Raw genomic sequence first — 21,978 nt, forward strand, 5'->3', positions numbered from 1 at the left:
CTTTGGCTTTAGAAGGCAGCATCCTTCAGGTCAGCAAAATCACGTGCCTCCCAAGCTCTCTAACTAGCATTAACTTAAAGTGTTAGTGATTATCTTCACCACACAACTACCACAGCATCTCAGATGTTGTGTGGTTTATTTCATGAAAAGTTTTAAGGTTTAGAGACTGATGAAAGCTTTGGGCTTTTACAATGTCAATATTTTACACTGATTTTGGAATTTACGCAGTTATTTATCTTGTGAGAAAGTTTAGGGTAAAACTGGTTTACACTCTGTTGCCTTTGGCCTAAAGGCAAAGCAGAAGAGATCACAGTACAGGAAATATACTCTTGTGCAACAGCCATTGGCAGACCGTCTTATGGAACCAATTTTTTTTCAGGTCAAAATTCAAGATTTTTAGTTCACGAAGGCACCAGAACATCAGGAGAAAAGCTTGAGTCAAATACATTGATGCCTGTTTTCATTTACATTTACATTTACATTTATGGCATTTGGCAGACGCCCTTATCCAGAGTGACTTACAATAGTGCTTTGAAGTCTATCAAAAATACATTCTGATATTGGCTCGCTAGGTCACAAACTAGGAATACCAGTTTTCAGACTCTATGAAGCACTGTGGCAGTCCTGTCATGGTCAGGGCTGCTATTCATCCAGATGGCACAGATGTAGAAAGATAAATAGTGAGAAATTTAAACAGATTTAGATTTATCATGAATCTTCGGAAAATGACAGATGGGTAAATACTTTAAGCATTATAATGACTCCGCAAACAATAACCAACTATATGGGGAAGTGTATATACTACTTACAAGTCTTACTAGAGTAGTCTTTAATCTAACAAGATTAAATCTGCCAACTCAACATAACTGAAGCTTTTTGTTTTAAAGCCAAAAAAAAAATTCTGTATGAAACAAGGAAGAATTTGCCATAGAAATAATTGAGATGTGCTTTTTAAGGGAGGCCACACAAATACTAATATCAATCTTTTTTATTATTATTTTTTAAATTGGAATAATGTTCATCTATCTTTTTGGTAGGTTACACACTATGTAGGTTTTGGTCAAACATAATTAATGAATCCAAATTAATAAAACAAAAAATCATTACTCAAAATAATACATTGGTTCCCGATTACATATATAAAATCTGAATATCATTATTTAATTTGAGCTACACAGTAATAATACATTACATTTTAAACAATTTTGCCATGTCATGAATCATTTACATCTTAGGTCTGGATATTTTAATGAATTTTATATAGTTATTAAATTTTTTGATATTCTCTGTGTACAACTTTTACAGTATCAGTTTCTGAAACTAATATTCATGCAGTGTTTTTAGACTACCTGGTGTGTAAAATAAAGTGGTAAATAACCAGGTGGCTATTAATAAAAGTCACTGATCAGAAATCAACAGTCTAACACTGTTGAAGCAGGTGCTCCCTCATCTAGCGTGAAACACAAGACTCTTCTATGAAACTGTGCTAATTGTACAGAACCCTAACAAATAAGATACTGCCTAATTAGCACCGTAGGTATTTTTCAGTCTGTTTAGTGTTAACACAAGTGCTGAAAATAAACATATATCATATGAAGTGACTGTGCTTATAGCAAATACTCCTTAATTCCCATGAAGCCAGTCAAGATTCCCCCCACACACCTGTTTCTCATGTAGTTTTAAAGAAGTTAGAAGAAGAAGGAGAATAAGAAATTGATTTTCAAACCAGGAGATGCACATTAATATATGTAGCCTGGTTTTCTGCATTCTGTACAATTATAGGCATAGAATACAGCCTACTTTCATACAATTATTTTGTGTGAGCCTATATATTTTTTAAATCTTCGTTAACATCCAAGCCAAGAATTTGCTTTTTTAATTCTAATAACCTTCCTCACCATTACATCATATTTGTACACCTCAGGTCCAACAAAGAAATGAAGGAAACCTGGAAAGCAAGACATAGATATATTAAGGAATATGAATATTAAAGGAATATTTAAGAATATAAGACACTGAACTATTTGAGATAAAATAGGACAAAGACTTGTGCTGTTTACCCACCATGCTTATAAACAGCTGCACTGATGGGCGTCTTAATGCCTGGGAAATCATCTGAGATCATGTGTGGGTTAGATTCCATGGTTTCCAGAATCTCATTGTATCTAAGGAAATAAAACCTCTGAATAAATATGGTGTACATATGATAATGTATGACTCATGTATGTCTATAACATACCTCCAATACTGGTCCTGAGTAAAGAATAAGGTGTGGCCAGTGTTGGGAATGTGGACTGCAGCATCTATGTGGTCCACTGAGGCTGGGAAACCAAAGCTGGTGATTTCTTTACGCCAGCCTGTCATCCGAGTGCCGTTCACAGTCCAGTAGCTGGAACCTGTTTGGAAAAGGATCGATTGGAGAATATTAGCATGGTGTCTGGTACATAACTGTACTGAACAGCTTCAGTGAGGATCAGTACCACTGAAAAGGAAGGTATTGGAGTTTGGAAGCCAATAGGCAGCATCAATGGTTGAATTGATTTTTGGAATGAAACTGCCGATGGGACCCTCCTTTATGTCATTTTTATTTTTCTTGATCCATAAATACCTTTATAGACAAAGAAAGATAGCAATTATGTTAAGAAAAGTAAAAAGTGTGGCATATGTTTCATCTAGTGCAGTAATGAGCACTGGTTTACTGTACATGCACAATCATAATTTTGTAACATTTGTAACAGATGCAAAACGAATCTAAGGTTCATAAGTACAGATGGGTGACAAATGAAAGGAAAACTAAATAACGTCTCTTAGGGCCACCATGAGCTGCCAAAACAGCTTCAGTGAACATCTGCAACGTTTCTGGAAATGTACTAGAGAGATGAACATCATTCTTCCAAAAGATATTCCTTCAGCTGGCGTTCTGATGATGGTGGTAGAGCACTGTCTAACCCATCAGTCCAAAATCTCCCACAGGTGTTTAATTGGGTTGAGAATTGATAAATGTGAAGGCCCTAGCATATTAGTTACATCAGTTTCATACTCATCACATTCAGCGAATATGGACAATCTCATCCTGGAAGAGATCACTCCCATCGGGATAGAATGTTTTATCAGAGTATGATCAGTCAAAATAAATCTGTATTGAATTCTCTCTGTTTAGAAGATTCTTTGTAGTTTGTAGTGACTTCTGTCTAAGGGGACCCAAACATGCCAGAAAAATGTCTCTCACAGTATAAAAGAACCACAGTTTTCCTTTAATTTGTCACCTGTCTGTATATAGGATTTTTTTATTACGCTGCAAATATTCAAATTTGTGAGTCACTCACCGGTCTTTGAAAAAGAAAATGGATGGTCCTACATTAGTAACAGAGTCAAAAGACAGGTCAGGATCACATTTGTCCTTTACTGCCCTTGGATAGTAAAAGCCAGTGTACCAAGAGTTGAAGGGATAGTTCCAACTCAGCCTTGGGTAATAAGGCGCTGTAACGCTCGGCCCTGTGGAACATCAGAACATTATTTATGATTTTATGTTTAATTGTGAAAAGCAAGTAAATGTAAGTGACTTTAAATGAGCGGGATTTCAATACATCTCTGTGGACTACATGAGTACAGAAAGTACGTGAATTTATACCATACAGTGCGTTGATGTTCCTAATATCTTCACTGGAAAGCATGTTTTGTGATTGACGGTTTCTGTATGTGGGATACATGAGGGACTGTGGGTTTTGAGAATGTTTCAAACCCAAGGCGTGTCCAAACTCATGTGCTGCAACCAAATACAGGTTAAATCCTGGAGTGGGAGACAGAAATCCTATGTGAAACCACCCTGTCATTGTCAAATACACTACAAACAAATACTTTTAAATTTTCTCATCTTACTATTATGTATGAACTCCAAACAAAAAAAAAAAACCAAACAAACAAACAAACAAAAAAAAAAACAGCACTGTATTTTACAATGGTTGCACACTTTGGTAAATGTAATTTAGCATAAACTGGATGTTGGTCAGAGTTTGAGGCTGCCTTTTGTGCTTCATGTCCAGGCAGAGCACAACACTGACACTCATATGTTCAAGTATGACAACTGTAGGGTGCTTAAGACCAAATCTGTGTGTGACTGGTTTGCTTTTGACTGTTCTGCAAACTCACCAGACCTTAATCCCATAGAAAACTTGTGGGATTATTTGGAAGAGAAGGAGAAATGTCCACATAGACAACAAAAACTTGAGCTGATTTGCACACGACAATAGCTAAAAATGGACAAGAACTATCTTGGCACTTGGTGGCAATACTACCTGACAGAATTGGTGCTTTTTTTTATAATAGAGGGGAGACGTAATTGTCTATTAGGATAGAAATGACACGCGAGTAATTTTTTGTTCTAAATTGTAGACATATATTTAATTAAATTGTCCCAATGGTAAAGTCCTTGATGTAGTGTATAATATATGTAATATATATTTAATATGGCAAGCTGAAGAAATACCTCTGGAATCTGCTGTCCAAAGTTCATCTTCATCAAAGTGAACATCTCCTCCAATGCCCTCTCCAGGGTCAAAAGCATGAGCCAGTGTGCCCTTAGGTCCATCAAAGGGGTAGTTGTCTCCATGGTCTTGGATTGTTTTATATAAAGGCACACACAAAAAATGAACAATCATGATTAGACATATGTAACAGGAGTGTACAACTCATTATTTACAATGGTCAGTCTCATTATCATCTGAGGGCTAACAGAGCATTTATATCCATCCTGTCCAAAAACATTCTATGTAAACTTCATGTACTGTATTGGAGGGCTGTAATCACCCCATGGGTCCTTACATTTGGAGCCAAACTCCACCATGATGTCAGCTTGCTGAGAGGAAGACCTGAAGAACCGTAAAGGGCTGGCCTTTGCCCACACATCCAGAGCTGCTCCAATCAAGGAGTCTACCGTATTCCTAGGTAGGTCACTGGTGTACTTCCCAATGCTAAAAATATCAAGAGAAATGCAAGCTTAATCTAAAACTGAGAGAAAGACATATACAGTCGAGGCCAAAAGTTTACATATACCTAAGCTAAAGATATTCAATCTCAGGTTTTTTCCAATTAGAGCATCTACTCTATTTACATCTGTGGTAATTTTAAAATAATCAATTACAGACAGATTTATTTCAGCTTTGATTTACTATATCAAAATTCCAGTGGGTCAGAAGTTTACATGCACCAAGTTGACATTCTCTTTAAACAGTCTGGAAGATTCTAGAAAACGATGTAATGAATTTTAGAAGCTTCTGATTGGACAATTGTCATTGTCATGATTGTCCCTTGATATCATGGGAAATTCCAAACAACTCAGCTGAGATCTCAGAAAATGATCGTGGACTTCCATAAGTCCACTTCCTCCTTGAGAGCAATTTCCAAACAACTGCAGGGACCATGCAAATCAGGTACCAAAATGTGTACATGCACCATTGTGAATGTCCTATATCACCAAGCCTTAAAGGCTGTCATGCGAGGAAGAAGCCCCTACTCCAAGACCAGCATAAAAAAGCTGGACTGAAGTTTGCAGGTGATCACCAGAATGAAGACCTAGTCTTTTGGAGGAGTGTTCTCAGGTCAAATGAAACAAAAAATTTAACTGTTTAGCCATAATTATCAGTGGAGAAAAAAAGAGTGAGGTTTTAATTCGAAGAACACCATCCTAACTGTGAAGCATGAAGGTGGCAGCATCATGTTGTGTGGGTGTTTTGCTGGAAAAGGGACTGGTGCACTTCAGAAAACAGATGGCATCATGAGGAAGGAGGATTATGTAGAAATAGTGAAGCAACACCTCAAGATACCAGGAAGAAATTTAAAACTTGGTCACAACTGGGTCTTCCAACAGGACAATGATCCTAAACATACATCCAAAGTTGTAACAAAATGGCTTAAAGACAACAAAATGGAAGTACTGGAGAGGTCCTGACTGAGTTACACCAGTTCTGTCAGGAAAAATGGGCAAAAATTCTGGCAAAGTATTGTGAGAAGCTTGTGGAGGAGTTTGATTCAAGTTAAGCCATTAAAAGGCAATTCCACCAAACACAAAGTGTATGCAAACTTCTGACCCACTAAAAATCTGATATAGTAAATAAAAGCTGAAAAAAATCTGAAATGAAATGGATGGAAATGGAATGGAGCGTGTGTGAAGTTAGAGTGAAAAATTAAGTTTGAATGTCTATAGCTTAGGCGAACACTTATACTCGTAAAGTTCATTACCTGTAAGATATCTTGTTTTTCTTCCATCTGTTGCCTCGGTTGTAAACATATTCCTGAATATCAGGAACACCACACCTGGGCATTTTCATTACAGCCAGTGTCTCAGTGTTCAGGCTGCCTGTCTGATTAAGTCTGAAAAAGCTCTGCATGTCTTTCAGTTTAGAGGAAAAAGAGGGATGACTTCTCTTCCTATGACCAGGTGGACCTGTCTGAAAACTGTAGAAACGCTCGATGTATTTCTGAGAGAGAAGAAGAAGAAATCACTGCAATGAAAGTTAGAATGACTTTCCAATCTTCTCTTCATAATTATTATATTCAGAATAATATTATGGTGTAGATAAATACTTAATAAAAAGATAATTGCAATAATGTATTTTTCTCCTTTTTCTCTGACTCTGCATCAGTGTAAAGGAAGAGACAAGTAAATTCACAACAATTCTTGAGTAGTGTTAAGTACAACATTCCATTGATGACCACAAAAGTGATTTTTTATATTATGCTGTAAATCAATTAATAACGTATTATCAAAGAATATGAAAGAAAAAACTTACAGCTGCCAGTACCACGTCATCCTGGAGTTTTTCACCCTGATGTAATGTCACATCTCCTCGCTCAACCTGCAGCAGAGGAGCACCAAGACAGGAAGGAGCAAAAAGAGCAAAGACACAAACTAAACCAAATAAGAGCCCCATCGCCCAGCTCTGAATCACAGAGGTGTTCAAAGCGGCCAGCTGGAGAAGAGCTGGACTGAAAGATCAAGGTAGCTGGAAAGGCTTTTTAACACGTACCTATGACTCAATCAGTGCCGAGTCTGAAAAACCTCACACACTGGGAGGAGTTCAGTAAGGACACAGGACACAAAGAACGAGACATTTGTGGAAATGTATAGATGAAATAATAATTATAATAATAATAATAATAATAATAATAATAGAAGAAGAAGAAGAATCATCAACTGCTACAGAGCTGAATCATTAATTTGTTAATTAATTAATAAATTATTAATTAATCTGTTCTTAAGGCTACAATAATTTCATCCCTTTACCCATTTGTTTTTGCTGCATGTCCTGCAGATCATTTATAAATACACTATAGGGCCAAAGGTTTGTGGACACCTGACCATCACGCCCATATGTGCTTGCTGAATATCCCATTCAAGATTTACTCCATAACTTCCGCTCTTCTGGGAAGGCTTCTCCATTAGATTTTGGAGAGTGACTGTGGGGATTTGTCCATTCAGACACAGGAGCATTAGTGAGGTCAGGCACTGATGTTAGACGAGGAGGTCTGGGATGCAGTCAGTGTTCCAGTTCATCCCAAAGGTGTTCATGGGGATTGAGGTCAGGGCTCTGTGTAGGCCACTCAAGTTCTTCCACACCAACCTTGGTAAACCATGTCATTATGGAGCTCACTTTGTGCACAAGGGCATTGCCATGCTGGAACATGTTTGGGCCCCTTAGTTCCAGTGAAGGGAAATTGTAATCCTACAGCATACAAAGATATTCTAGGCAATTGTGTGCTTCCAGCTTTGTTTGGGGACAACAGTATGGGGAATAAGCACATATGGGTGTGATGGTCAGGTGTCCACAAACATTTGGCCATATAGGGTATATGTGGATTTTAATAAACATTTTACTCCGATATTCATATATTCATATATGACATATGACATATATTCATATGTTTCCTGTACACCCTTAATTTAGAGACTGTCCACATCATATTAAATTAAATAGGGGAGCTGGAAAAGTTCAGTAAGCAGCTTGAACTGCTAGAAAGAAAATATCCAGGGAGCTAATAATTTTCCACATAGATGTAAATCTAACAGGATGCTGCTGTACTAACATTTAATTTCACATGCAGTTTCTGCCAGCCTCAGGCTCCCTCACAGGTCCAGAAAGGAACAAAACTCAGACTATTTCAACTCTTATTAATCTTTAGTTCTGCAGTACTGCTACATCTACAGAAAGCAAATATCTTTTGATAAAAATATCATTTGAAAAAAGCATTGGAATTACTGGACGTAATTGTGGGCTGTTTTTCAAACTGTAAAATGTTGTGAAAGTGGCCAGTTGGAAATGAAAATGTAAGGGTGGCAGGGAATTAAAGACATGACAGGATTACATAGATATACCATGAACATACCATTTACCTGATTCATCAGTCTTTGTCAAATATTCTCAGATGGATGGAGAGTTGCTCTGAGCAAAGTGATATTTTATCCATATATCATCTGTTCTGCACTTCATCACAAGTCATTCGTTTTCCTGATAGAATCAACAGTGTGACTACAGTCAGTATATAATAATAAATGACAAATTGTGTAATGCCTGTTGCTAGAGTGCAATAGCTTGTTGTATTGTTTCCGTGTGTCTCTTATTTACTACAACAGTTTCACAACATGAAGCCTAAGGTGAATGAGCCACATATTGCATTGTACGTATTATTTTGCTTCTGTTGCACAATGCTGTGAGAATCACAAACAGTATCCAGAACACATACACTCACACTTGCATAAGAACATACAGATTACCGCTGAGATTCAGAGCCTTGTTTGTTTGGGAGGGCTGGTAGGTGGAGCTTTAACACCTCTAATAATAATAATAATAATAATAATAATAATAATAAACAAGGTTTTGTGCATCATGCTCACATTGCAGAGGACCATTAGCACATATTTACAAATCCCAATCTGATATTAAATAGCTACATATTTCATAAATGTAGGACATGTACAAACACATTTCATCTTTTGTAAGATGTATTGGTTCATCTGTGCTCAAGGATAAAATGCCTATTGCTCAGCATTCACCACCCAGAATCTAGTGTGAGATTATCATAATTCACATCATCACCAGTGGAAACCAGTCACATTTCTGGACACTGGATCCCTTTAATGCACAGAGTAAACCTGAAACAGCACTACAATATTATCAGCACCCATACAATCATAAGGCTATTTGGTAGAGGTTCTCCTGGAGAAAATAACAGCACCAAACATCTTCCCATAATGGTTAGCAAATGAAGAACACTTGTAGAAGGATCTTGGTCCATCCTCCATGGAGAACTTTTCAATTCCTTTATGTTTTCATTAGGTTTGTGTATGTGGATTTCCCTATTCAATTCAGAACACAGCTTTTCAGTAGGGCCCAACTCCAGAGAATGAGATGACCATTGCACAACACTCTGCTTTGAGTCACATTGCTGAAGAATCCATCTAGAGCCAAGTCTAAATGTCCTGGCAGAAGTTAAGAGCTAAAATATTGCAAAAGAAAAACTTATTTTATTATGGCACTGATTGTGATTAATGATATTTGTAACTGCATATGTATTTCAATATCCATGACTTCAAATTTAAACTCCATAGGAAACAAGAAATGGTCAATAACAACATTAGTTTGTGGAAACTCAGAGAAATTTAATACTGACAGAATTTTTCAGAATTATTTTTTTCAGAACTAACAGAATTATTTTGTTTGAATTTATCTGAAATATTCTTTAGGGGTGTCAATTTTTCATTTTTAGAGCAAACTGCTGCCTTCAAGATGACTCCTAGCTGCAAACACTTATAAGCCCCCAGTCTGCCTCTCTGAATCTACTCTACACATGCCTCAAATCGACTTTCAAGGAACAGGGCTGAGCTGAGCAGTTTTGTTCCAGTTGAAGAAAGAGTGTTTTTTCTGGACAGCATAACCAGAAGACTGATATTTAAAAGTTTTTGAAATGTTTTGATTAATACAGGTCTAGAAACCCTTCAAATGCATTATAAACATAAAACACTTATTGTTTTAAACAACTAAAAAAAACATATTGTACTGGTTCAATTTTTCATATTTTAACATTCTGAACATGGGATATGCATCTCAGCAATAATACTTCTGCTTTCTCCTTCATCTCTTGTATTATACAACATGCCAATATGTTTTGCACATCTCACAAACTACATATACTCTGTCCCCTACCCCCTGGGAATATTTCTTTTTGCTATATTGCAACATCAAATTTAAGTATATTAGATATAAGTATATTAGGGGGTGAATACTTACCAATTAAGTGTTTTTTTTAGTTTTTTTTTTTCAAAAATAATACAATATTTTCAAATAATTCTGAGGACATCGAATTAATTTATTTAATTCCTGTAGAGTCACTTCAACAGAAGCACAAAAAATCCCACTCTGTTATGCTTAAATTTGATGTTGCAACACAGCAAAAGGTAAATAATCACTGGGGGGTGAATATTGTGTTGAGGCACTGTACCTTCAAAAAATACAATTAAAAGGCTTAAATAAAGTAAGAAGTCAGAATACATGTTTATGGACTTCACTGATGTGGAAAGAAAACCCCTGCTTGAGGTCATGTAACTGATTTCTGAATCCTGCATTTGCTTCTGTGCTCCACAGGGAATAAAATGCAGACTCAGTTTTAGTCAGTGGAGAGAGACCAGACTCCTCACATACACTCAAATCCAGTGAGTCAGTCATTATCAGTGCTGGAGTCAGAGAGCAAAGGACACTCCTGCCGCCTGCTCTGGCTCACTCTCCTCTTCCTCCTGCCCACCATCCTCAGCCTCCTGCGAATGATGTCTGCAAAACAAATACCACCTGTTACAGCTTTCTACAGCCACTGACTACTATTGCTAAACAATCTGTCCATAATCAGTTGCATATCATTACTAACAAAAATATTCATCCATTAAATATCTAAATCATTTACATTTTGCTGCTAAAAACTGAAAATACCTTATTTGACAACATTTTATTTAAAGGGGCTTAAACTGAGACTTTAGATTTCATTTATGATCTTAAATCTTAAAATAAAAAGCAAGGCTAGATGATGAGATGAGTGAGAGAAATGAGAAAACATTAAGTTCTGGGTAGACAGTTCAAGGTGGCATAGTAACCATTTATTATTCTTATCGTGCAAGTTTGTTGTTACTAACAGAGCACTCATGAGGCTTTAAGCAAACTTCTATAAAATATCCAGCCCATTTCTATTCATTAAGCTCACACATGGGCAGAGGTGCCAACACTGCTAACACTCCTAGCAGGCAGAGAGATAAAACAGAATTTTACCACAATAACCACAGCGTCAATGTCAATGTCAATGGATGAGACAGCTTTTTCCCCCCATATGTGTTCCAAGCAACATTAAGAAATAAATAGATCCATTTTTTAACTGAAGAAAGAGACTACACTCCCACTTGGTTTCTATTGGCTCACAGGATGGAGGCTTATGAATTCACAAAGCAACATGAAGCGATATTAATCACTACCGAAAGTAAATGCAAATTTTTCATGTCCCCATCAATGAATTATCTTTCCTGGCCAGATGAATTTTATTCATGTTTGGTCTGACCGCTGCTTAGAGAAGAATCCTAAATTATACTACTACTACTACTACTACTACTACTACTACTAATAATAATAATATAATTTAGGATTCTTCTCTAATCTTTTTTGTAAAGTTTCCAACAAACTGCTATATGAAAAAAAATATATAAATCCAACAAATTACTATATGGTGAAAATAAAATGCCATATTAATAATTGTGCTATCAAGACCAAGAGAAAGTAAAATGTTACCAAATACCTTTACTAAAAGGCAAGTCACCCATTAAATATATTGTAAATGCTAAATGTGCAGGTGAACTTGATTTGTAAACTCATACCTGCTACACTTTCATAGTCCTGCTGGCTCTCGCGCCAGTACAGGCTGGATGGAGCACGGCAGTTACGGTACAGTCGTGTATGGAGCACTGAAAGCGTAAGCAGCACCAGGAGGAAACCCAGAGCCGCCGCTGCCCACACGGCCTCATTGGTGCGCTGGATGGTCATCTTGCGTCCCCTCAGGGGTCCTCCTAACACTGCAGTGGCCACATCAGGAGGTCCGCAGTGACCCGGAACTGCACAGCCTCCTCCTGCATTCGGCTCAGCTACATCAGTCTTAATGCGCTGCTTCCCTGCAGCCACAGTGCTGCTCATTTTCTGAGACTTCACATCAGTCTGTGAGCCATGCAGCTTAACCACCAGTTCCTCACCCCTCGTGTTTCCATGTGGTTCTTTTAGTCTCTTCACCTGTGTGGCTATTGTCTTTGGGTCTGTCTCCACAACAGCGTGGACAGGGGGTGTGGCATGGCCATGAGGGCCTATAGATAGTGAATTTTTACCCTCACTATTGTTCAGTGGCTGTGTGTGTGTAGGATTTAGTGTGTTGGACTCAGAGCTGATAGGCGAAGGATTTTCAGAGTGTTTCACTTCTTCTTTCTCCTTTTCTCCTTTTGCATGCTGCAGGACTGATCGGATCTTCCTCACTCTTGTTGTAGCCTTGTATGCAGATAGAGCCTCCACACAGCATGCTTTCAGAGACTGGCAGAGTCAAATATTAAAAATACATTATAATAATCACATAGCTTGTTTGTTTTGTGCCTTTATTTAACTGTATTTAGAGCAGCTTGTGATCACTGACCTTCACTGAGGTATCCAGCACACGGTCCACTGGGGCAGCTTTTGTCAAATACAGGTTGTAATTTTGGCTTTGGCTTGCTGTTGTTTGGTTAAAGTTGGAGGAAGAAGTGAGTAACCACTCACACACTCCTGCTGTGGTGATGTGGGACATCTCTAACGTGTGACCCCAGGAGACCAAGGCAAATGGCTTATAGGAAAATAAAACAGGAAAGTAACGGTAAACAGCCTTCGAACCATAGCCCTCTTGTGTATGATAAAGGGCATTATACACACTGTTACAAAAACTCCTTGCCATTTGTTTTGGCCTCTCTCTCATCTTATTTGTTTTAAATCTTAAAGAAGACTTTGCTTTTGTATTTTAATTATTCTGCTTCATGCATGATATATGTTAACAATTCAGTATTCAGTAAAGTGGGTTATAATATGACATGTACATTATGCTTAATTACTGTAAGTAAAAATACTTTAGAGTATCATGAGTATATTGTGTATTGTGAAAATGCCTTCAAGTAATGTGACATGGTGTTTTTGCCATATTGTCCACCCCTTTCACAAAACATAAGGATCATCATAAAAACCGCATTTGATGTGTTCATTCAAAGCGTACGTACCGAATCGCACTAATCACCAACCTCACTACTTCTAATTGCATGTATACAGTACATAGGATATTGTCCTTCATTCAAGAAACATTCATTAGTGTGAAACACGCTGAGTCAGCAAGTGTCCTCCTGCCTGAAATAGTGTTTAAGCTGTATCAGATGGGCGGTGGTGTGAAGCATTGACTCACTCTGTGCTGGCTGAGTTGAGGATGAGCGGTGAGGATGAAGTGAGGCAGGCAGGAGTGAGCCACCGCTGCCAGACACCTGCGAGCATCCTCTGAAGCACAGGGGTGAAACAGGAGCACTGTAGCGCCATCCTGTGGAGGAGAGAAAATTTTTATTTTTAATCTGTATTATGAACAAACATGAATACATATACAACTATGTTAAATGGTCTGTTGCGAAGAGTCTCTTGCTTGAGAAAATATAATTTATCAGAATTAAAAGAGACAACAAATCAAGCAATGAAAATCAGTCCAAATCTCAAATATAGGCTTCGTAGACTTACTTCAGAAGGCTGAGTTTCCTGACAGTATACTAAAATACAACACTGAAGTCCTAAATACAGTCAAATAATGCGTAGGGAGCTTTATTTCACTGACACTAATACAATAGATTTTACAAAGTGGTGTAGATGTAAACTTCTCTTTTATCAGTTAGAGGTAATGTAAGCACAAACATTGACAAGATACATGAGGTAATATAATTGGAACATCATTATCATGATTTTCTTTTTTGCATAAGGCAGTATTTTCTTTTAAATGTATGGCAATTGTGTGGACGTTATCTGAAGCAAACAGTTTCGAAATGCAAAATTAAAGCAAATTACAATTTTTCTTTTCAGTTTTCCATTCAAAACTGCATTTCTTAAAACACATGCCCAGACCAAAATGTATGAATGCTAATGAGAACACTGACACAGTATCCTGGAGAGATTATTCCCTGATGTAAGAGTAAGTCTTGGGCTAAAACGGATCTTGGAAAGTACAGTTCTTTAGAGTATCCATGTGGGACCATCAAAAGAGGGATGGGAAAAAAAATTTTATTGCCTGAGTGCTTGTCTATTACCTCCCCAACAGAGTTTTTGGACTGATGGTATTCCTAGTTTGTGACCTTGCGAGCCAGTATCAGAATGTATTTTTGATAGACTTCAAAACACTTTTGTAAGGACGTCTACCAAATGCCATAAATGTAAATGAGTCACAAGCGCAAAAACTCCAAGCAGAAGTAGAGCATCAGGATGAATGAGGCAGGTTCAGAGGGTGAGAGAAGCCAATATGACTGATAAGCATGTTGAAATGCATTCTTGTCCTGATTGGCTGGATGTTGGTGGTCATGTGTTTTCTCCTCCTGTTTAATGATCCATGGTTTGTTTAATATAGGCTTAGGTTTGGTCGTGCACTTTCCTCTTCCACGCTGTCAAAGTTCATGCAATATATAACATGAGGAAATAAAATACTAGACCTTGTCTAGGCTAATGTTAAAGGGTACTTGTAGCTTCACTGTCCTTCCTCCTCTGTGTAATTCTGGGCACCTCCATCTTACTATATGTTACAAACCTATGCTGTGACCAGCACACCTTTTAAAGTGTGAAAAAGGATTCTGCAATGACTCTGGCACGTTTCATTGACGGCTATGGAACAGACCCTGATGGCCTTAGCACCTCTGTGCCAGACTTCATACAATTTCAAAGACAAAGAAAGCGAGGTCTTTCCTCAACAACAAGCCACTGATACGCGAAGAGATTAAGATACTCCTCAATAAGAAAACAGGGCCTTTGTGATGCGAGATAGAGAGGAGGCCATGTGTCCAGTAAGAACTGAAGATAAAGACAAGAGAAGGGAAAATTAAACCCATCAGAAGAGTAGAACAACAACTGAGAGAGAGAGAAAGAGGTGGACAGGAATGGGGAAGAGAACAGCATACCATGCAAGGGAGCAGCCAACACAAGGGCAAACAAGTTTAACTTGTTTTTCATCAAAGTTGACACCTCTCCCCCCATCTTCACTGCTAATACCAACCCAGTGATCATAAACCCCCATCCAACCCCCAACAAGACAACTGCCTCCACTGCAGCTAAAATGGTGATGAACACACTCATTAACATCCCCACTCTGTGCCTCACTGCCTCACAGCCCGGGACAGCGTCAGACTTCACAGCCTAAGCATGCCAGATGCTCCAACATCTGTCAAATCTTCCTTTAATATTACAGTGCCACTTTAGAGATTTGATCCTGTGCTTAAAAAGGGTTCTTCCACACTCAAGAGCTAGAGCTGCATGCTGGATTAGGTGAGATTTATCTAACAGGAGTTTACCTTCAGGTTGTTTATCCAGCGCTGAGGAGGGCAGTACAGGTACTCTCCACTCTGAGCTCCTACAGGCCTGTGAGCTCCACTGGAAACAAACCACAACACACACGATATGAAATACTCCATATACAGGACTTCTCTACAGACAGATAATCTTTTTTTTTTTTAAATTTTGTAACATGTCTTTAATTCTACAATGTTAGAAATTAGAACTTGTAAGTGTTTTTTCTTTTTCTGTGTAGAACAAAGTGTCTCCCCATTAGAAAAGGCTCCATGCAGAACCCTTTTAGTAAGTCAAGAACCCACAAACAACCCCTGAAAGTGCAGCAGCACAGTGTGTGTGCAGACCTACCTGTTGGGGATTGTGTGATTGTATTTTATGGGCAGATCCATGCAGACATGCTCAGTTGGCTGAAAAGATAAAGGCCATTAAAGGTTCATCATGTATAACAGGATTCAGGACCAGTTATCTATTTGCCTTGGCAAGAACTGATGCTTCTGGCAAAGTTGAAAACAGGACTAAACGCAATCTACTTATATTTATTGTTTTACATGCTGGAACAATATTATTTAATATTATTTTAATCAATTTTTTTGCCATATCTTATATGCTATACCTTGTAGGTCTGTGTTGTTTTGATAGTTTAAGGTTTTACTCAAAATATATTCATTCATTAGTTTTACTAATTACTAGCACCTTCATATCGCTAACATGCATACAATGGGCTGTGTATATGTCCATATCTACTAAGAGGAAACTGAGGTGAGTGTGTTTCCCATTTCAAACTGGGACCCATAACATGTTTAACAGGCCTCGGTCTGATGTGGATCAAGCTGTTTTTTTGTTTATCAAGAATTATTATATTGAAGACATTATCTAGGATCAACAAAGTGGGTGAGTATGATTGTAAAGTCAACATTTGATTTACTAATATATCTCAGTGTGTGAGTGGAAAAACACTCATATAGTAAGGAAGTTAATTAACCATGGAGTGGTGAATGTTTTACCTGTAGAGAATATTTGGTGGAAATATCAAGGACCTGCTGAAACACAAGGGGGGGAAGATAACAAATTAGGTCAAATTCCCGATACAGGACAAGGTTCATCCAGCCAGACATGCTCAGAATGTGTACTGAGATTTATCTCTACATGCACTAGATGGGTACATAACTTTTAGTTTCACATGATGCTTTTTCCTGTACATGTGTATTATGTGATTAGAGATGCTCCACTCAGATACTGAAGTGATGAACTGGTAGCAGATCAGACTTTTTGCAGCATGATTAAATGGTGTATTTTATTGCATGGATCAATTTGTGTGGAGTTGACAGATACGACGATGACAGATGTTGGACAAGCACAACGCACTGCTGCCTCCCAACACCCTCCATCGGACAACCATCACTGCATATCTATGTTTTATAATGCTGCTATGAGTCACTTTTGCCATTGACACAAGTTGTACTACTGAACTTGTGGCAACGCTTTTCTCCATATTCTTTCAACCTAACTGCATGATAGAGTAGAGTCTACAGTTTACAGACAAATCTAAATTAGTTCCTTCCATCAAATAATGTTATGTTGTCCTGTATATGGAGTCAGCTGTTACTAAAAAAAAAGTGAGTATTGGATCAGATATTAGCTCATACTCAGAGCTCAGATATTGGTATGAGTATCGTAGCGAAAAATTCAATTCAATTTTACAAATATAGCACTTTTAATTTAGATCCCAAATGAGCAAGTCAGAGGTGACAGTGGTAAGGAAAAACTCCCTGAGACGACACAAGGAAATAACCTTGAGAGGAACGAGACCTAAAAGGGAATCCATCTTCTTGTGGGAGACACCAGATAGACACCAGACATTACACTGTTACCTCTGCTGCCTCTCTTAACATGTTCCTCACGTTATCATACATGACACATGACACTCACACAGATGAACATGGCACTGATCATAACTAAACAAAACAAATATATATTTTGGGCTCAGTCTTTCCTTTTGCTTTCTTGCAGTTTATAATGACAACAAGAATGAACACTGACAACACTGACCTCATTTATCAAACTGAATACGAACAGATTTGCTCCTAAATAGTTTGTACGAGCATTTACACAAGAAATTCGGTGTTCATGAAAATCCCGTAAATTCTGAAAAACGTTTGCATCCCACTCATGCTCCTGAGTGTAAATTTATGCATAAGAAGACTGACTAATGTAAACCTAGACATGATCGACATCAAACCATATAAATGGCATGGATTACTACACTTTTATATATGTAATATACTGTTAAGTTTAAACTGCTTATTTTTATTACGTTTACAGCATTTAGAAGACACCCTTATCCACACTGACTATAGAAGAGCTTTGTAGTCTCTTTATCATAAATGCATCCTCATGCAATTCACTAGGAGTAAAGATACTATGATGAACATTTTGTGAAAACCAGTCGAAACCACCCAAAACAAACAACAACTGAAAGAAGCTGCAGTACAAGTCTGGAAAAGCATCACAAAAGAAGAATGCAACAGTTTGGTGATGTCAGTGGGTCGCTGGCTTGATGCAGTCCCTGCAGGCAAGGGATATGCAACCGAATATTAAGTGTTACTTACTTTAAGACTCTGTTCCAATACTTTTGCTCATCTAAAAATTAGGTGGTCTGGCACAAAAGATGTTATGTTCTAAGTTGTTTAACACATCTAGATGTAAATATCTGGAAATGAAAGCTGAAATTCTGACCCATCATCTCATATTCATCTTTTGATCTCAAACCCAAATGTCTTCACTGTATAGCAGAAACAAAAGAATTGGCCTTGCCGTTCCAATATTTTCGGAGGGGACTGTATATTATTAAATATATTTATTGGTATAGTAATGAGTCAAAATGATCCACTTCTGTCTTCAGGCTGTGCACTTGAACTTTTATGGAGTTTTGTGGGCGTCACTACATGCAAATGAGCTGTGTCAGGAACACGCTGTGCACATTACAGACGATCATACGCACACGAGGACCAAGAAAATTAGCTTTTCTCAAACTTCTGTAAATCCAGCATAAAAATAATTTAAATTTGGTTTGGCTTACACAAACATTTACACAAAAGTTTACTAAGAAATTGATAAATGAGGCCCAGTGTATGAGATTTTATGGAAAATACATCTCAAAATATTTTTCTAAGAAAAATATACCGGGTACTCTGGTTTCCTCCCCCAGTCCAAAGACACGCATTGTAGGCAGACTAGCATCTCTAAATTGTCTGGAATGGGTGTGTGATTGTGCCCTGTGATGCGCTGGCACCCTGTCCAGGATGTCCACTACCTTGTGCCCCGAGTTTACTGGGATAGGCTCCAGGCTCCCTGTGATGCTGTGTGGGATAAGCGGTACAGAGAATGGATGGAAGGATGTTACCGGGGTTGATGACGTCACCAGGGCTGAGGTTACTGGTCTCGGCTTGGGGCACAGAAACTCATCCGGAGGAGGGAGGTCTGTCTCCAGCTTTGCCTTTGGGTTACATTAGAGAACAAACAATAACTCAGTTTGAGAATAAGCAATAACTTATTGTCCCTTAAAGGCTTTAAATGGATAATATTTCCACTTGTTAATGTTACCTTGCCATTGTCGCAGAGCTGAGTCAGTCCGCAGTGGCATTTGATCCCACAGAGCCAGAAAAGTCCCCACATCAGCGCCTGAGCTCTGAGCCTCATGACTGTAACACACTGCAGTGTCCACAGTCACAGCCACTCAAACACAACACAGCTGTTTTACAGAAGCAGGTCCACTGCTCTAAGGGCCACTGCGCGCTGCTTCCTCCCTCTGTGCTCTCTGTTCACTGAGCAGGTTTCCGTGTAAACACAGGAGGAAATCCATTCCACACTCAGAGACCCTGAGAGCCCTGAAGCGGAGAGAGCAGCTCTCTCTCACACACCTCTGTCTCTCACACACCTCTGTCTCTCACACACCTCTGTCTCTCACACACCTCTGTCTCTCAGAGCTCTCTCTCTCTCAGCTTTCTCTCTCTCACACACCTCTGTCTCACTCACAACTCTCTCTCTCAGAGCTCTCTGTCTCTCTCTCTCACACCTCTGTCTCTTACAGCTCTCTCTCTCTCACTCACAGCTCTCTCAGCTTTCTCTCTCTCTCACACCTCTCTCTTACAGCTCTCTCTCTCTCACTCACAGCTCTCTCAGCTTTCTCTCTCTCTCACACCTTTGTCTCTTACAGCTCTCTCTCTCTCACTCACAACTCTCTCTCTCTCAGCTTTCTCTCTCTCTCACACAGCTCTCTCTCACACACCTCTGTCTCTTACAGCTCTCTCTCACACACCTCTGTCTTACAGCTCTCTCTCTCACTCACAACTCTCTCTCTCAGCTTTCTCTCTGTCTCTTACAACTCTCTCTCTCACTCACAGCTCTCTCTCTCACACAACTCTGTCTTTCAGATCTCTCTCTCACAGCTCTCTCTCTCACTCACATCCCTTTTTCCCTTCACCGCCGCCACTTTTCAACACTCAGCTCTGTAAAAGTGACTATTCTGTCCACACTAACACCTTCGTCCTGCTGTAAACAAGTTACCCGAGTTAAAACGAAGCTAAAAGTGTCTCCAGTACAGCTCCGGTGTCCGCTCATCATCTGGAACTCTCTCTCTCTCTCTCTCTCTCTCTAACTCTCTCTAATGAATCTGGAAAACTCCAATATGTCCGACACACAGCTGTTACGTCACTGGTAAATAAAACCGCCCCCTCCCCCCACGACTGATCTTCAAATCATCGCAACCGCAAAAAACAAACAAATATGTCGTATAGATCATCCTAAAACCACGAGTACATTTTCACTACGGTGGCCCAAATGGGTCATACGAGACTTCTTCCTCTCCAGTTGCATGTCCAAAATCACGCTGCACTCACTGTATAGCTTACTTACTGCACTTTTGCACTTTGTAGGGAGTAGGGGTAGAGTAGGGTGTGATTTTGGACACGAGCAGATTTTTCCCCCTTGGGCTAACCTAAACAGGAACAGAAACCTTTGTTAAAGAAAAAAAAAAAAGAAAAAAAGAACGAGGCTGCCAGCTTCTTTAACTAAAAAAAAAAACAACAAAGTATAGGCTATATATAAACCATTTTCAAAACATTGGATTATTATTATTATTATTATTATTATTATTATTATTATATAGTCATCATACAATATCTCATTTTACAAGGATTTCTTTTTGCTGATAAAGGTTGCATTTTGCTCATAAATGAGTTGAGTTTTTATTATTATCAGAATCAGAATTAGCTTTATTTGTGTGTGTGCAGACACACAAGGAATTTGTTGTGGTTTTTTAAGGTGCTCTTGGTACATACATGCATACATACATACATACATAAGAACAGAAAACATTTAAATAGTAACACTTAACAATAAAAAATAAAAAATAATAATGTGTATAAATCTGGAACAGAAGATTTATGTATAGATTTATGCATTATTTACTCTATATACAACTGTATAAATAAAGAGATATGCATATGTATTTACATAATACTTGAGAAAGAGGCAGTAATTAGAGATGGAGGATGAATTACAGGAATGAATTAGAGAACACAGGTAATGATTCCTGTGTTAGCTGTTTAAGTTTATTATTATTATTATTATTATTACTATTATTATCATTATTTTTACAATTAACAAATACACAGTAGTTAACTCACAATGGCGGGAGGACATTAAAGACATTCTAAACACTTACTTCCAGTCTATAATTTTAGTAACATGGTTGTACTGTCGAAGTGACCTTGTCTGTCAATATCCCTATTATTCGAAATAAAGAAAAATTAATGAGAGAACTTATTTATCTTCTTTTTGTGATCTCCAGGATATTCGTGTGATGCAATGTGATGTGTGGAATATTCCAAATATTACAGAGGGACAAATGTGTTCAGATTTTTTTTTTATAACCTACACTATATGGCCAAAAGTTTGTGGACACCTGACCATCACACCCATATATGTGCTTTCCCCAAACTGCTGTCACAGTTGTGTAGAATGTCTTTGTGTGCATTACAATTTCCCTTCACTGGAGCTAAGGAGCTCAAACATGACCCAGCATGACAATGCCCCTGTGTGCAAAGCGAGCTCCATGAAGACATGGTTTGCTGAGATTGGAGTGGAAGAACTCAAGTGGCCTGCACAGAGCCCTGACCTCAACCCCACTAAACACCTTTGGGATGAACTGCACCCCAGGCCTCCTCACCGGACATCAGTAATGCTCTTGTAGCTGAATGAGCACAAATCCCCACAGCCACTCTCCAAAATCTAGTGGAAAGCCTTCCCAGAAGAGTGGAGGTTATTATAACAACAAAGGAGGGATTAATCAGGAATGGGA

At 38.4% G+C, this 21,978-nt stretch overlaps 2 protein-coding genes across 6 annotated transcripts; both read right to left on the reverse strand.

The window, feature by feature from the left end:
- Nucleotides 1–929: 929 nt before the first annotated feature.
- Nucleotides 930–6,995, reverse strand: mmp20b (matrix metallopeptidase 20b (enamelysin)). Its single transcript, XM_026924696.3, has 10 exons — nucleotides 6,789–6,995; nucleotides 6,238–6,476; nucleotides 4,822–4,970; nucleotides 4,487–4,612; nucleotides 3,632–3,790; nucleotides 3,327–3,495; nucleotides 2,481–2,608; nucleotides 2,240–2,396; nucleotides 2,065–2,165; nucleotides 930–1,948 (listed from the first exon to the last, which is right to left on the reverse strand). The coding sequence occupies exons 1-10, from the start codon at nucleotides 6,927–6,929 to the stop codon at nucleotides 1,848–1,850; spliced, it is 1,470 nt and encodes a 489-aa protein (XP_026780497.3). The 5' UTR covers nucleotides 6,930–6,995; the 3' UTR covers nucleotides 930–1,847.
- Nucleotides 6,996–9,639: 2,644 nt separating this feature from the next.
- On the reverse strand, nucleotides 9,640–20,411 carry tp53i13 (tumor protein p53 inducible protein 13). 5 transcript variants are annotated; one of them, XM_034310847.2, is made up of 9 exons: nucleotides 19,221–20,411; nucleotides 18,931–19,113; nucleotides 16,622–16,654; nucleotides 15,966–16,024; nucleotides 15,620–15,698; nucleotides 13,492–13,620; nucleotides 12,703–12,888; nucleotides 11,906–12,602; nucleotides 9,640–10,820 (listed from the first exon to the last, which is right to left on the reverse strand). In XM_034310847.2, the coding sequence occupies exons 1-9, from the start codon at nucleotides 19,314–19,316 to the stop codon at nucleotides 10,711–10,713; spliced, it is 1,572 nt and encodes a 523-aa protein (XP_034166738.1). In that variant the 5' UTR covers nucleotides 19,317–20,411; the 3' UTR covers nucleotides 9,640–10,710. The 5 variants fall into 5 exon arrangements, with proteins under 5 accessions (XP_034166738.1, XP_034166739.1, XP_026780575.1 ...); XM_034310848.2 differs by having other exon boundaries at nucleotides 16,622–16,657; nucleotides 19,021–19,113; nucleotides 19,221–20,403; XM_026924774.3 differs by having other exon boundaries at nucleotides 19,021–19,113; nucleotides 19,221–20,402.
- Between the last annotated feature and the right edge of the window lie 1,567 nt (nucleotides 20,412–21,978).

This window comes from Pangasianodon hypophthalmus, chromosome 14, assembly GCF_027358585.1.
Source record: "Pangasianodon hypophthalmus isolate fPanHyp1 chromosome 14, fPanHyp1.pri, whole genome shotgun sequence".
NCBI lineage: Eukaryota > Metazoa > Chordata > Actinopteri > Siluriformes > Pangasiidae > Pangasianodon > Pangasianodon hypophthalmus.

Coding starts and splice junctions, on each gene's coding strand:
- mmp20b (XM_026924696.3), bottom strand. CDS start 6,929: ATGGGGCTCTTATTTGGTTTAGTTTGTGTCTTTGCTCTTTTTGCTCCT. Junction 2,609..3,326: donor ATTTTCTTTTTCAAAGACCG/GTGAGTGACTCA, acceptor TTGTCTATAAAG/GTATTTATGGATCAAGAAAA. Junction 2,166..2,239: donor ACTCAGGACCAGTATTGGAG/GTATGTTATAGA, acceptor TTATTTCCTTAG/ATACAATGAGATTCTGGAAA.
- tp53i13 (XM_034310847.2), bottom strand. CDS start 19,316: ATGAGGCTCAGAGCTCAGGCGCTGATGTGGGGACTTTTCTGGCTCTGT. Junction 19,114..19,220: donor AGCTCTGCGACAATGGCAAG/GTAACATTAACA, acceptor TGTAACCCAAAG/GCAAAGCTGGAGACAGACCT. Junction 12,603..12,702: donor TGCTGGATACCTCAGTGAAG/GTCAGTGATCAC, acceptor TGACTCTGCCAG/TCTCTGAAAGCATGCTGTGT.